The 13,722-nt window shown below is 45.0% G+C and overlaps 1 protein-coding gene across 3 annotated transcripts in view; it reads right to left on the bottom strand.

Moving 5' to 3' along the window:
• Positions 1-7,905, bottom strand: part of SAP130 (Sin3A associated protein 130) — a 74,807-nt gene extending 66,902 nt beyond the window's left edge. For 2 of the 3 annotated variants that reach the window (XM_036253445.1, XM_036253446.1), the window contains exons 1-2: positions 7,848-7,905; positions 6,140-6,306 (exon numbers count right to left, since the gene is read on the bottom strand). In XM_036253445.1, the coding sequence (XP_036109338.1) occupies positions 6,140-6,251 (112 nt within the window). In that variant the 5' untranslated portion in view covers positions 6,252-6,306; positions 7,848-7,905. Of the gene's footprint in view, positions 1-6,139; positions 6,307-7,035; positions 7,108-7,847 lie in introns of those variants that run through there. The other variant, XM_036253447.1, reaches the window with a different exon arrangement.
• Between the last annotated feature and the right edge of the window lie 5,817 nt (positions 7,906-13,722).

Genomic DNA, 13,722 nt, shown 5'->3' with positions numbered 1-13,722 from the left:
ATTGAAATAAAACCTTCATAAAAACAAACACACAAATATTAATTGTATAGCTCAGTGAACTTTCACAAACTGAATATACCTGAGAATCAGCATCCAGATCAAGAAGCAAACCTTTCCTGGTTTCCCAGAAACCCTCTGTTCAGTCACTATGCCTCCTAAGTGCATTCACCATCTTCTAACACTATAGATCACTACGTCTGTTTTTTAACTTTATAAATAAATAGATTCAGAACCAATGTTACCCCACTGTTCTATCTCGCTCCTTTCACTTACAGGTATGAGGTTAATGCATGCTATTGCACATAGCTAGAAAGCTTTCAATCTCAGGATAGTGTACCACTGAGTTAATAAACCAACATTATTCATTTTACTGTTAACGGGCATTTAGCTACTTTTCAGATTTTGCTATTGTGTAACTGTACTAGTACATGTCTTTTGGTGAGCACATGACCATTTCTATTGACTATATACCTAGGGATGAAACTAATGATAGAAAAAATACCCTGCATAATTTTATTTTATTCTTCTTTTATCCTCACCCAAGGATATATATATATTTTTTATCCTCACCCAAGAACATTTTTCCATTTTTTGTTCAGATACAGTGGGAGGGAGAGAGAGGGAGAAAGAGAGAGAGAGAAACATCGACGTGAAAGGGACACACTGAGTAGCTGCCACCCGCACGACCAACCAGGGCCGGGGACAAACTGCAACCGAGGTATGCGCCCTTAGCGGGAACTGAACCCAGGTATCGTCAGAGCTTGATCTTTCCTGGAATTCCAAGGGACTAGAAGCATGCGCCATGTGGCCTGTGCTGGCTCCTCTCAGCATGTTTCAAGGTTCATCCTGCTACTATGTGGACCAGTAAGTTTGCTCTTTGTTGCTTAGTGCTCCATTGCAGGGATAAAACAAACTGTGCTCCTCTAACCGCCAACTAGTAAAATCTGGATTGTTTCGTTTTTGGCTCTTATGAATAATGATTCTATGCACGTTGAAGGGAAGTCTCTGTATGTATGACATATGTTTTCATATGTCTTGGGTAAATACCCATGAATGGATTGCTGGGTTGTAGGATAAATTTCTGTTTATAGTCAAACCTACGTTCTCAAATGTCTCCCACCTCAAACAATCTGCTTCTCAACCCTACACTTCATATTATTAACATCTCAGGAAATCGTGCTGTGAATATTTTCATGTTTTTTTGCTTTTGTTGCTGCTTATTAAATTTTCATTTTTACTGTACATTTCATTTCCCTTTTGTTAAATTTTTATTTACATTTTATATACTTTTTGTTTTGGAAGTGTTGATTTATAGATTAATCAGTATATTATACATGCACTGTATATAAGAAAGGTTAAAACAGGGAAATCATTTGGGGGTCAAGAACAGATTCATTCAATATAAATTACTGCTAATGGGAAAAATGATTCGGTTTTCAGAGTCTTCCAGAATGAATTAAGTTCGAGAACGGAGGTTCTAGTGTCATTTTATAAAATACTGACAAACCATTTCCCAAAGTGGCTAGATTTTGCATTTTTACCAACAATGCATAAGTTCAACTTGTTCCACAGACACATCAAAACTTTGTATTATCGGTCTTCAATTGTAGTCATTTTGTGGATGTGTAGTAGTTTCTCACCAGGGGTTTAAAAAATTTTTTTCCTTTATGATTTAGAGAGAGAGGAAGGGAGAGATAGAAACATCGATGAGAGAAAACAGCAACTGGCCACCTCCAGCATGCCCCTCACTGGGGATTGGGCCCACAACCTGGGCATGTGCTCTGACTAGGAATTGAACTGGTGACCTCTTGGTGCAGGGTCGATGCTAAACCAGCTCAACCACCGAGCCAAATAGGCTCTCATCTTAGTTTTAATATGCACTGCCCTGAGGGTTAAGTTGAGTATCTTTTATGTAATTATTTGGCCTTTAAATGGGGTCTTTGGTGAAGTGGCTATTCAAATATTTGGCTCGTTAAAAAAAAAAATCCAGCTGTTTGCCTTTTCACCATTGAGTTAAAAGAGTTCTTTATGTATTCAGGATATAAGTCATTTGCAGATACATTTATTGCAAATGTCTTCTCTCAGTCTGTGCCTTGCCTTTTTATTTTGTGAATGATCTCCTGACAAGCAGTCATTTTTAATGTATCAGTTGCTTCTTTTATAATTAGTTTTTTTGTGATCCAGGAAATTTCTGCTTACCCTAAAGGTGGCAAACAGTTTCTCCAATGTTTTGTTTTAAGAAATTTATATTTTATATTAAGTCCATGATGATACATTTTGAGTTAACTTTTGTGTATGGTGAAGGTAAAGGTCAAAGTTAATTTTGTTTTCCCATATGGATATTTTGGTGTTCTGAAGTATTTTGTTGAAAAGACTATCATTTCCAGCCCTGGGCTGTTTGGCTCAGCGGTTGGAGCGTAGGCCTGCGGTACAGAGAGACCCGGGTTCGGTTCCCGCTAAGGGCACGTACCTCGGTTGCAGTTTGTCCCCGGCCCTGGTTGGTCGTGCGGGTGGCAGCCACTCAATGTGTCCCTTCGCATCGATGTTTCTCTCTCTCTCTCTTCCTCTCTCTCCCTCCCGCTCTATCTGAACAAAAAATGTCCTCGGGTGAGGATTAAAAAAAAAAAAAAAAAAAGAAAAGACTATCATTTCCCTACTGAATTATCTATGTACTTTTGTCAAAAACCCATTGACCATATGTGTGGGTCTATTTCCACTTTGTTCCAATGGTCTATATTTCTATTTTTATGCCAAAACCACACTGTCTTCATTAGTGTAGCTTTATAACAAGTCATGAAGTAAGGGAGCAGAGTCTCCAAATTTCTTTTCTTGGTCAAAACTACTTTGGCTATTTTAGGTCCTTTGGTTTCCACATCAATTTTAGATTCAGGTTGTTAATTTTTACAAAAGAACCAAATGAGATTTTGATTAGAATTTCTTTAAATCTACAAATCCCTGTGATAGAAGTGATACCTTAAAAATACTGAGTTTTCCACCCTAGTTGGTGTGGCTCAGTTGGGCATCATCCCAGATACCAAAAGGCTGCTAAGTCTATTCCTGATCAGGGCACATGCCTGGGTTGTGGGCTCAATCCCCTGTAGAGGGAATGCAGGAGGCAGCCAATCAATGTTTTTCTCTCACACTGATGTCTCTCTCTCTTTAAAGAAAAACACAAAAACAAAACAATAAACTATTTAAAAAAAAATTACTGAGTTTTCCAATCCATGATCATGACAGATATTTTTATTTATTTAGGCCTTTAATTTTTCTCAGCAAAATTACATATTACATATTAGGTGAAAAAAAATTACAAATTTTTCTAATTTTAGGTCTTACACATATTTTGTTAATGTCCCTGAATTCTCTGTGGGCTCTTTTTGGGTGCCACTGTAAGTGACATTTTAAAAATTTCATTGTTCACTGCTATTAAATAGAATTTATTTTTATATATTAAACATTTATCCAGTAACCATTACTTATTGAATCTATTAGTTCTAACAGCCTTTTACAAACATTCTTTAAGATTTACTGCATACAAGAACATGTTGTTTATGAATAGAGACAGTTTTACTTCTGTCTTTCCTTTATTAATTTTTAACCTTCCCCACTGTCTAAACAGATTTTCCCCTAATTAAAAATTGAAGGAAAATGGCCCTGGCCGGTTTGGCTCAGCGGTTAGAGCGTCGGCCTGTGGTCCAGAGAGACCCAAGTTCGGTTCCCGCCAAGGGAACATGCCTCGGTTGCAGTGTGTCCCAAGCTCTGGTTGGTCCAGCGGGTGGCAACCACTCAATATGTCCCTTTCATGTCGATGTTTCTCTCTCTTTCTCTCTTACTCTCTCTCCCTCCCACTCTATCTGAACAAAGAATGTAAAAATGTCCTTGGGTGAGGGTTTAAAAAAAAAGAAAAATGGATGATTTCATAACTTTTCTCCAAATCTATTTGTCCAGGAAGACTTTGATTTTTGACAATTTCATTAAGACATAATGTACTGCCCTGGCCGGTTTGGCTCACCGGTTGGAGCATCAACCTGTGAACCAGAGAGTCCTGGGTTCGGTTCCCGCAAGGGGCACGTACCAAAAAAAAAGACATAATGTACTGACCATATCCCAGTAACCTCTTTTTTGAACCATTTATCGTTTCCTTCCAGATATCTGGAGTTCTCAATTTCAGTTTATTTTTTCCAGAAAAGAATCTTAAAGCAATAGAGACTTGTAATCTGTACTTCTAAACTTTGAACATGTATTTGAAATCCTGATATGCTCAGGATCCCAAACTACTACTTCTGATAAGAGCAATAGGAAGTATTGCTTATAGAAAACTTTTCTTTTTTTGTAAGCAACTGAGGAAAAAACACACTCTTCAGAAACAAAATTACAGACAGTTTTGATCTAAGTCAATGGTTTTCCTTCTCAATAAAATCTGAGGGCAATTATTGCTGACAGCTTATATATATAGATGGTCAAAAGTATTCTTAGCCCTGGCTGGTTTGGCTCAGCGGTTGGAGCATCAGCCTGTGGACCAGAGAGTCCCGGTTCAATTCCCACCAGGGACACATACCAAAAAAAAAAAAAAGTATTCTTAGCTATGCTCTTCCAAATTATTCTGTTGTGAAGTTATAGCAAAGGCAACATAGTGTCAACATTGTAAGTGGCTCTGTAAGAACGTGTTGATCCCTACTTTGTGCCCTACACTGTCCAGCAACTATAACACACAGAAAAGTACAGGAGACAGATATGGTCCTGGCTCTCATTAGACAAATAAGTAAGTGTAGAAAGGAAGAAGGAAAACTGTGGCAAAAGAAACAGAATGTGTAAATTCTCAAGTTCAAGAAAGCCGAGAACTTTTTGTTTTTAAATCCTCAACAGAAGGTATTTTTCCATTTTTATCTTCAGATACAGTGGGAGGGAGGAAGGCAGAGAGGGAGGGAGAGAGACACATTGAATGGTTGCCTCCCATATGACACGGACCAAGGCTGAGGACCAAACCGCAACCCAGGTATGTGCCCTTGACCGGAATTGAACCCAAGACTCATTGGTCCACGGGCTGACGCTCTAAGCACTGAGTCAAACAGGCCAGGGCCGAAAACTTTTTATCATGAATTCAGAAAATATGAGCAGATACTATATTATACAGGAGACACAGAGTAGCTTAAAGTTACTTCAAGAATAAATGGAACTAAAATAAATTTGTAACAAAAACTAAGTTGGCAGAAGGGAAGCAAAGCAATAGAAAATGAGGCTAAAACAGACTTTTGTCTAAAGGTCATTAACTCATAGGCAAGAGACAAACACAAAGCAATTAAAGATGATGCCCGAGTCCCTGGTGTGAGTAATGAGTAGACAGTGGTACTGTTTACTATGATAATGAATATAGCAATCAGGTAGTGAAGAAAAATAGAGCCCTGACCGGTTTGGCTCAGCAGTTAGAGCGTCAGCCTGCGGTCCAAAGAGACCCAAGTACGGTTCCCCCTAAGGGCACGTACCTCGGTTGCAGTTTGTCCCCGGCCCTGGTTGGGTCATACGGGTGGCAGCCACTCGATGTGTACCTTTCACCGTCAATGTTTCTCTCTCTCTCTCTTCCTCTCTCTCCCTCCTGCTCTATCTGAACAAAAAATGAAAAAATGTCTTCGGGTGAGGAGTAAAAAAAAAAAGAAAAAGGAGTACTTCATTTCACTTTGCAGGGCTATCTTTTTACTGGATATCTAGAGAGAAAGGGACTACTAGCAGTTCTTTAACTTCAGCACTGTAAATCGACTGAATTCTTCCTTCTAGGGCCTTTGCTGTGAATTGCAGAATGTGTGGCAGCACCCCGGCCTCTAAAACAAGACCTATGCACACCTTTGGGCTCTTACTACGGTGTCTCTGGGCCTTAACTAAATGAGAAGATATCAATACGTGAAAACCAGTTTGTAAGGGCTAACTGCAGCTTTCATGTGTGACTATAAATGTGAAGGATGTGACTAAAAAGGGAGAAAAAAAGCCTTGTGTAATTTAAATTAGAATTGTAATATATCCTTTCTTTAAATGTGATGACCTAGCATTTACTGAAATCCCAGAAGGAATTTGCTAATTTTTAAATGAGAAAACTGGCAATATACTTAAAGCAGGAAGTAACATGGATGAATGCCACACATCTCACCTGTAGCTGCTGGGTTAATCAATCCTGCAGAGCCACTGTTTGCAATCTGTGAAGGAGCCTGGCTTAGCCCAGTGGAAGGAGTTCCTAACCGAGGAAATTGTTGAGAACTCATTTCCACCTGCAGTGCATACAGTCATATGGTTATTACTGGATTCTGAGATTAGAATCTACAATGAAAAATTAAAGCATATTTAGTATCTCTATCTTCCCTTAAAAGCAAATGCAGCATCATTTATCTAAAACAATTACTTGAGATCAATATACAGTGCAGAAATTATCTAAATTTTGTAAGTTTGGATGTAAATAAATTCAATTAATAGCAAGATTGTTTATATGGTGTTGGGGGACACTGACCCTCCATAAATACTTGTGGTTTGCCACACTAAAAAGTCAACACTGAATCCTGAACAACAGCCACAATACATGAATACAAAACATGTGTCTGTAAAATTGTATGGGGAATGTCAAGTCCTTCTGAAAGGCTTAACCCTCACACCGAGGTGAACAGCACTGTCACCGGTGTGTCTTAGGAGATCAGAGGGAAGATGCCCTGTCCTAAGAAGGAATCAGAAACCTTATATGAAAACCTGATCCAAAAGGAATTCTCAAATGCTTTTTTCTGCACAGGCCTCCATTTACGGAGATCCTTTTCCCCCTTTTCACAGACCAACACAGGGCCGGAAGGACCCAAGACCTTCACCGCCTTCTGCAAAATCGACCCCTTTTCCAGCAGAAGCCAAGCTCTAGGGCATCCCCACTCGCCGCCAACTCCGCCCCAACCCAAAGTCCCCGCTGAGATCGGAGAACAGTGCACCAGGCACCTCGGGTCTCTGAGACTAGTTTGGGGCGCGGAACAGGCGTTCCGAGGAACCCCAAGACAAGCAGTAGGTCTTTACCTGCAGCCACCGCCCGCCGCCCGCCGCGCCTGCTTGCATCTCGCCGGGCTGGGGGTGGTGCGGAGGGCCCATCTCGGTAGCAGCGCTGGGCTCCGGAGTCGCGGGCAGGGTTGTACCGAGCGCGCTCCGGACACGACGTTGCCCACTCTCACCGTTCGCTCCCCCCGACACCGGGCCACCGCTCGGGTTCAGTCCCCTTTCCCCGAACCAGCCTTTAACTCCCCTGTCCGCCCATTGGCCACCCGAAGGGCGCGTCACTCGAGTGCTAGCACCAATCCGCCGCGACCTGCGCGTACGGATCCCGTCCCACCCTCCCGCCGACTGCCAGCCAATCAGGAGCGCGTCTCACCGTGCCAGCCCCAACCCTTCGAGGTGGAGCCAATGGCAGTGGAAGACTAGCGCTCCGGCGAGGGGGGCGGGGCGCCGGGAGGCCTCGCCTCCGCCGGGGTCTAAAAGCGGCGGGCGCAGGGCCCGGATGTGGAGAGTCACTTTAAACTGCTCCGGGAGCCAAACTCCCGGGCTGTCTGCCCGCCCGCCCCGGCTGCTCCGCTTCCCCGCCAAGGCCCACGCCCGGCCGAATCAACCCAGCGCCTCTCCCTTCCTTGCTGCAGGACACCCGGCCCCTACCGCCGGCCCAACCGCCGTGCCCAGGTCGCCACAGAGCCCAGGTCTGAGCCGCGGGAGACGCAGCACCGCTGCCCTTCCCCGGGGACACGCAGCGGGACAGACGTTACAGCCCGGCTCGGCCGCCCCGCCCCCTCGTCTCCTCCCCTTTTCTCCCCTCCACTCCCGGGCGCCCGTCCCGCCATTACCTGGGCGCTGCACCGAGTGCCCGCCGCGCCTCCTCGAGCTCGTTCCCGAGCACTCGCAGCCTGCGGGGCCAACGTCCGCGGCTCCGGACCTACCGCTGCCGCCGCCGCAGCCGCCGCCGGGGCGCGAGCACTCCGTCCCCCACCACTCAGCCCAGCGCCGCTGCTTCCGCCGCCGTAACGAGCCCCTCGTCTATTGGCTGGCGCAGGCCCCGCCCTCCTCCGGGAAGCCAGTCACCGCCAGTGTGAGCGGGAGGGCGGCTGGGCCCGCCCCTCGGGGCCGGGGAGACCTTCGGGAAGTGTAGTCCCCGCGCTAGGAGGCGGGCTTGGGCGGGGCCTGCCGGCGGCTCGGCGGAGGCAACGCCACCTCTTTGCTGTCCACGGTCGGCCTGGCCTTTCCGTTTTTGCGTAGTAGGAAGCGTGGATCCCGCCCCTTTGCTTCTGCGGATGGCACTCGCTTTCACTTTCCGGAGGGGCGTGCGGCGCGCGACCGTTGTCCGAGGGCCGGCTGCAGCGGAGGACCGGGCTGTAGCAGGGCCGAAGCTCGCTTCCCCGCGCTGGGCGTGGGACGGGATCTCGCCGCCGAAGGCAGAGCCGAGCGCTGTGGGAAGACCGGGCGCTAAGTTAGGGGACTGTCGGGTCTGCGCGCACCGGAACCGAGCGCCCCGGGATGAAGCAGGCCGGCTCCCAGAGCGGTCCCGGGCACTGACGCGGGCCCTGCGCCTGCTAGGTGTTTCCAGATTGCACAGAAGCGAAGGAGATGGTGGTGTTCTGTTGGGACGGTGGGTAGGAAGAGATGAACGGTTGGGGTTCATACACTTGTAGAAGTCTCAGCCAAAGCTGCTGAAGCAGAATTGGGATCTGATGATAAACACTACTTCTCCCTCCCCACTCCCCAGGTGGCAATTTAGGCCTGGAGTTTGGGGGTGGTTAAGAAATAAAGGGGGCTCAGACCCCTTCTTTCTATCATGCACAGCTGTGTAAACTAACTGCTTGTTAGGATAAATCTAAAATACCCTCCTCCTTCCTCAAGCCTTTTTGCTTTCTCACTTTCTTCCCTTACCAAGTTTCTTCTAAAAGAACTGCTGGAATGTGCTTGAGCAGCCTCCTCTTTCCACCAGGCAGTCTCCACACTTGGTAGATTCTGCTTCTGCCACCCTTCTCAGTGCTCCCCAAATTTGCAGATAACCTACTCAACTTCTCTTGTTTAGTTTACTGTAATTCCTCCTTAAAAGGTTCTTCCCTTGGCCACCCTCTCTGCTGGGTCTACTCTTTTTTTTTTTTTTTTTTTTGGCATTTATCTTCAGAGAGGGAGGGAGAGAGAGAGAAATGTCAGTGAGAGAGAGACATCAGCTGGCTGCCACCCACACAACTCCAACCAGGGCTGGGGACAAACTGCAACTGAAGTACATGCCCTTAGCAGGAACCGAACCTGGGTCCCTCAGGTCCACAGGCTGACGCTCTAACCGCTGAGCCAAACCGGCCAGGGCTGCTGGATCTACTCTTAACCCTGTCAATCTCCACTATACTTTCTCCTTCACAGATACTGTAGCCCTGACTGGTGTGGCTCCCTGGTTAGAACTTTGGCCTGTGCACCAGAGGGTTGTGGGATTCAATTCCTGGTCAAGGGCACATACCTGGGATACAGGTTTGATCCCCCGGCATGTTGGGGAGGCAACCAATTGATGTGTCTCTCTCACATCAATGTTTCTATCTCTTCCGCTCTCCCCCCCCCCCCTCTAAAAACTCAAAACTTATTTTTTTAAAAACCTCTCTCTAAAAATCAATGGAAAAAATATCCTCTGGTGAGGATTAACAAATTTAAAAAAAATATATATACTGTATAGTGTTCTCCAAGGCTCCAACCCTCTTTTAATTCTGTACTAGCTTCCTAACTGGTTAAATGACTCTCCATTTCAAATATTGCTCTTGAAAATAACTCAGAAATTTTGCTACATGGTAGCACGTGCTGTACACCTCCAGATCTACCTGCTGTCCCAATCAACGTACATGTTTTAGAAGTCCCTGAAATTGAGCATATTGAACACCTTTGTTGATTTGCCTTATCTCTACTCCTCCTGATTTCTGGATTTGGTTAATGTCATCACCAACCTCTCTACCTTTATCTCTACCTTTAGTTTTATCTTGTTTCTACTTTTTCATCCGTCAGAGTTGCCATATATACCCCTCTACCCCCTTTCCAGTCCCTTTCATAGCCTTGGCTCCTGTTTCATTATTTCCAGTCTGGGTTACAGTAATGCTGCCTCCACTTAAATCTCTTCCTACCCCCAATCTGTCCTCCACAGAGTTTTTTTTTAAGCATTAATTTGAGTCTTTCCTTTCCATCCACGATATTCTGATAACTTTAGAATATATCCTAAACCTCTAATCCCAGTACTATTCAAAGGCCTAATTATCTAGTCCCTCTGACCTCTCCAAACATTGGGTCTCTCTCAATAGTAGTTCCACCAGTACTCCACATGGTGTGGCTCCAGGTTTCCTTCCAAGCCTGAAGTGCCTCCTATAGGCCTCAACCTTCAGCAGTCACCTGATAGAGTGCTGCCAATGCCACAATGCCTGCCTAGAAGGTGTCAGCATCAGTGGTCATTAGTGCCAGTTCAATGTCAATAGGAATCCCCAATTTGGAGTGCAGTGATCCTAGGGCAGCTATTCTATAGGCTGTCTAAGGAAAGTTCTGTACACACTAGAAAGAATGAAGCTAACTAATCTTCTCAGTTCTCTCCAGAATTTAAAAGTGATATAGACAGATTAGAAGGGGCAGAAGCTAAAAACCCTGAGCCCCATGATTATTGTATTCTGTACTGCACAATTTGTTTGCCTCATAATCCAAGTTGGCATCATTGGCTCTAGCCATCTGGTCTAACGTGGAGTGGACTACAGTTCAAACCTGACACTGCCACTCATTTAGCACAGGGTCCGCAGGTTAAGGGTAGAGTTTTCCACAAAGCTGCCCTTACTTCAAATACCAGCCATAAGTCTCAGATGATCTCCAGGCCACCTGCACTTCTGACTGTTACAAATTTGGGGGTTCTCATAAATTTGTTCAATAATTCAAAAGAATGACTCAGAACTCAGGAAAGCACTATACTTAACAATTACAAATTTTATTTTATTTTTCTTTATTGATTTTGAGAGAGAGAGGAAGGGAGAGGGAGAGAGAAACAGAAACATCGATGAGAGAGAACATCTATCAGCCACCTCCTGTGTGCCCCCTGCTGGGGACCAGGTCCACAACCTAGGCATGTGCCCTGACCAGGAATCAAACTGGCGACCTCTTGGTGCATGGATCGATGCTCAACCACTGAACCACACCAGCCGGGCTACAATTACAGTTTTAATATAAAAGATACACAGGGTAAGGTCTGAGAGGGACCACAGTGCTTCCATGCCCTTTCCCTACAGAACTGGGGCAGGTTATCCTCCCAGCATATGTGTTCACAAACCAGGAAGCTCCTTTAAACTTCAGTGTCTAGAGTCTTTATTGGGGTTTAACATGTAGGCATGATAAATTAAAACATTGGCTGCATGATGGAACTCCATCTCCAGCCCCATTTCCAGCCCCACTTCCATTCCCACAGCTAAAAGTCCCTATCCTTTCTACTGTGCTAAAATAAAGCTATTTAGATGAGCACATGGAGTCACCTCATTAACATAACAAAGATGCTCCTAACATCCCGGAAATTCCAGGGGTTTTTGAGGCTTGATGCCAAGAACCCAGCACAAGGACTAGACAAATTATTTATTACACCACACCTTTACATCTTAATTCTAGCCTGGAGTAATGGGCTAAGAAGACCCTATTCTGTCTCTTAAAAAATTTACTGGAAGCTGCATGGAATATTTCACTCATATCTCAATTACCAGAATATAGACACTGTGCTGCAAGGGAGGCTGGAAATGTAAGTTTGTTTGTTTTACCTTGACAGCAATGTGTCTAGCTAAAAATTAAAGACACAATTTTGAAAAAATATGGTTTTTAGATAGAAACATTGATGTGAGAGAGAAACATTGATTGGCTGCCTCCTGCACGCCCCCTACTGGGGATCGAGCCCACAACCCCGGCATGTGAGCTGATGAGGGATCGAACCGGACCTCTCAGTCCATGGGATGATGCTCTGTCCACTGAGCCACACCAGCAGGGCTGAAGATACAGTTTTTTTTTTTTTTTTAAGAAAGATTGGCTATACAGTAGGCAGTCAATGGTATTTGTATAGCACTTGCGCAAAGGATAAAGAGAAACACAAAAAGTGGAAAGTTCTTTCACTTCAGTCTCTGTGTATAGTTGAAATGTCAAGGAACTATTAACATGGCTGTGAACAGTTTCCAAGATAACAAATGCCAGTGTCCTGTCTCCCAACCCTGAGATCTGGCTGTTGCTGCTGGCAGCAGAACAGAGTGTGCCCACACCAGAGTTTCCTGTCTGATATTAGCAGGACTAGAAGATCACCCCTGTAACTGTGCAGACATTTCATTTCTTTAACCTGAAATATTCTTTTTTCATTTTGATTCAAACTAGCCTTGTCCAGCCTAGGAGCACCCTGACTCACCCACCTCCCTCTCCCTTCCATGCCCAGTCCCTTAATCATAAAGCCTTCAGGACAATGAGGTTTTGGTCAGCGTCAAATAATCTTCCGAAAAAGCCTCGTATCTGTTGACCACAGAAACAGAGTTTTAGTCAAACTAAACATAATATGTAGGCCTCAGTTGTATTTCAGCTCCAGACCCAGAAAAGCCGGATGGCCCCTCTGACAACATCCTTGTGAAACCCAACAGAGCAATGTCCTGTCTGATATCAGGACTAGATGCAATGATCAACAACCTCCTCCCCTAGCGCCAACCCATCAGAGACCATGAGCCTAACCATGACCTTGACTCCCTCAGTCACCATGATTAATGATCTACCCCTATATAATCTATCCGCTGGAAACCATTGGGGAGCCAGATCTTAGAGCAACAGCTCATCTGTGACCACAGGTTTGGCACCATTTCCTTAAAAATAAACCATTACTTTTGTTGCTGTAAACTCCTGCTTGAAAGGGTTAGTAATGTTTTAAAGGGTAAAGGTAAAAGCTTGCAAAAGGCAGAAACTTAAAAATTGTGTTGCTTGCCTAACCTTTGCTTGGTCTTCTGTTGAGTATGGATAAAGATTATCAGGTTATCTACATGACAATCTGGATGAGATACCAGACCAGTCCAACTGCAAAGTGGACAGTGGGCCAGCCAGAGTACGTCAGCAGGAACTGCCAGAAGCCAAAAGTAGAGTATATAACCTACACCCCAACTGTAGGCTGAACCCTTTTCAGCTCAGTCTGCCTGCACCCAGGCACATGCAATAAAGCCGTTTTGCTCTACATTGGCCTTGTGTTGTGGGTGTGATCTCCCGCTGGCTCAGAGCTTTTACTGTTCACATGTGATTGGGCTTTGATGAGTACAGATGAACCAAACCCTTTAGTTTGGTAACACAGCCAGAGAAGACAGTGGCACACATCCCATGGAGAACGCAGGAAGAATGGGCTAAATCACTTCAACAATAGACTAAGTGACAGGCATTCCACAAAGTCCAAGTAGGCAGGGAGCATTATATAAATACAGAAAGGAAGAAGAGACATAGAAACATCGATGAGAGAGAACATCGATTGGCCGCCTCCTGCATGCCCCACAATGGGGATCGGGCCCACAACCTGGGCATGTGCCCTGACTGGGAATGGAACCGGTGACCTCTTGGTGCATAGGTCAATGCTCAACCACTGAGCCACACTGGCCAGGCAAGGCTGTTGCTTTTATTATTACTGTTGTTGATATATTTTTTTTCAGATTCTTTTTGAGTCGGTCTGTTTTTGCCATGCCTTCTTTTCTT

Source organism: Molossus molossus, unplaced genomic scaffold (assembly GCF_014108415.1).
Source record: "Molossus molossus isolate mMolMol1 unplaced genomic scaffold, mMolMol1.p scaffold_m16_p_11, whole genome shotgun sequence".
In the NCBI taxonomy this organism is placed as follows: domain Eukaryota; kingdom Metazoa; phylum Chordata; class Mammalia; order Chiroptera; family Molossidae; genus Molossus; species Molossus molossus.
The sequence above is the reverse complement of the archived record's forward strand: the minus strand, read 5'-3'. Positions and strand labels throughout refer to the sequence as shown.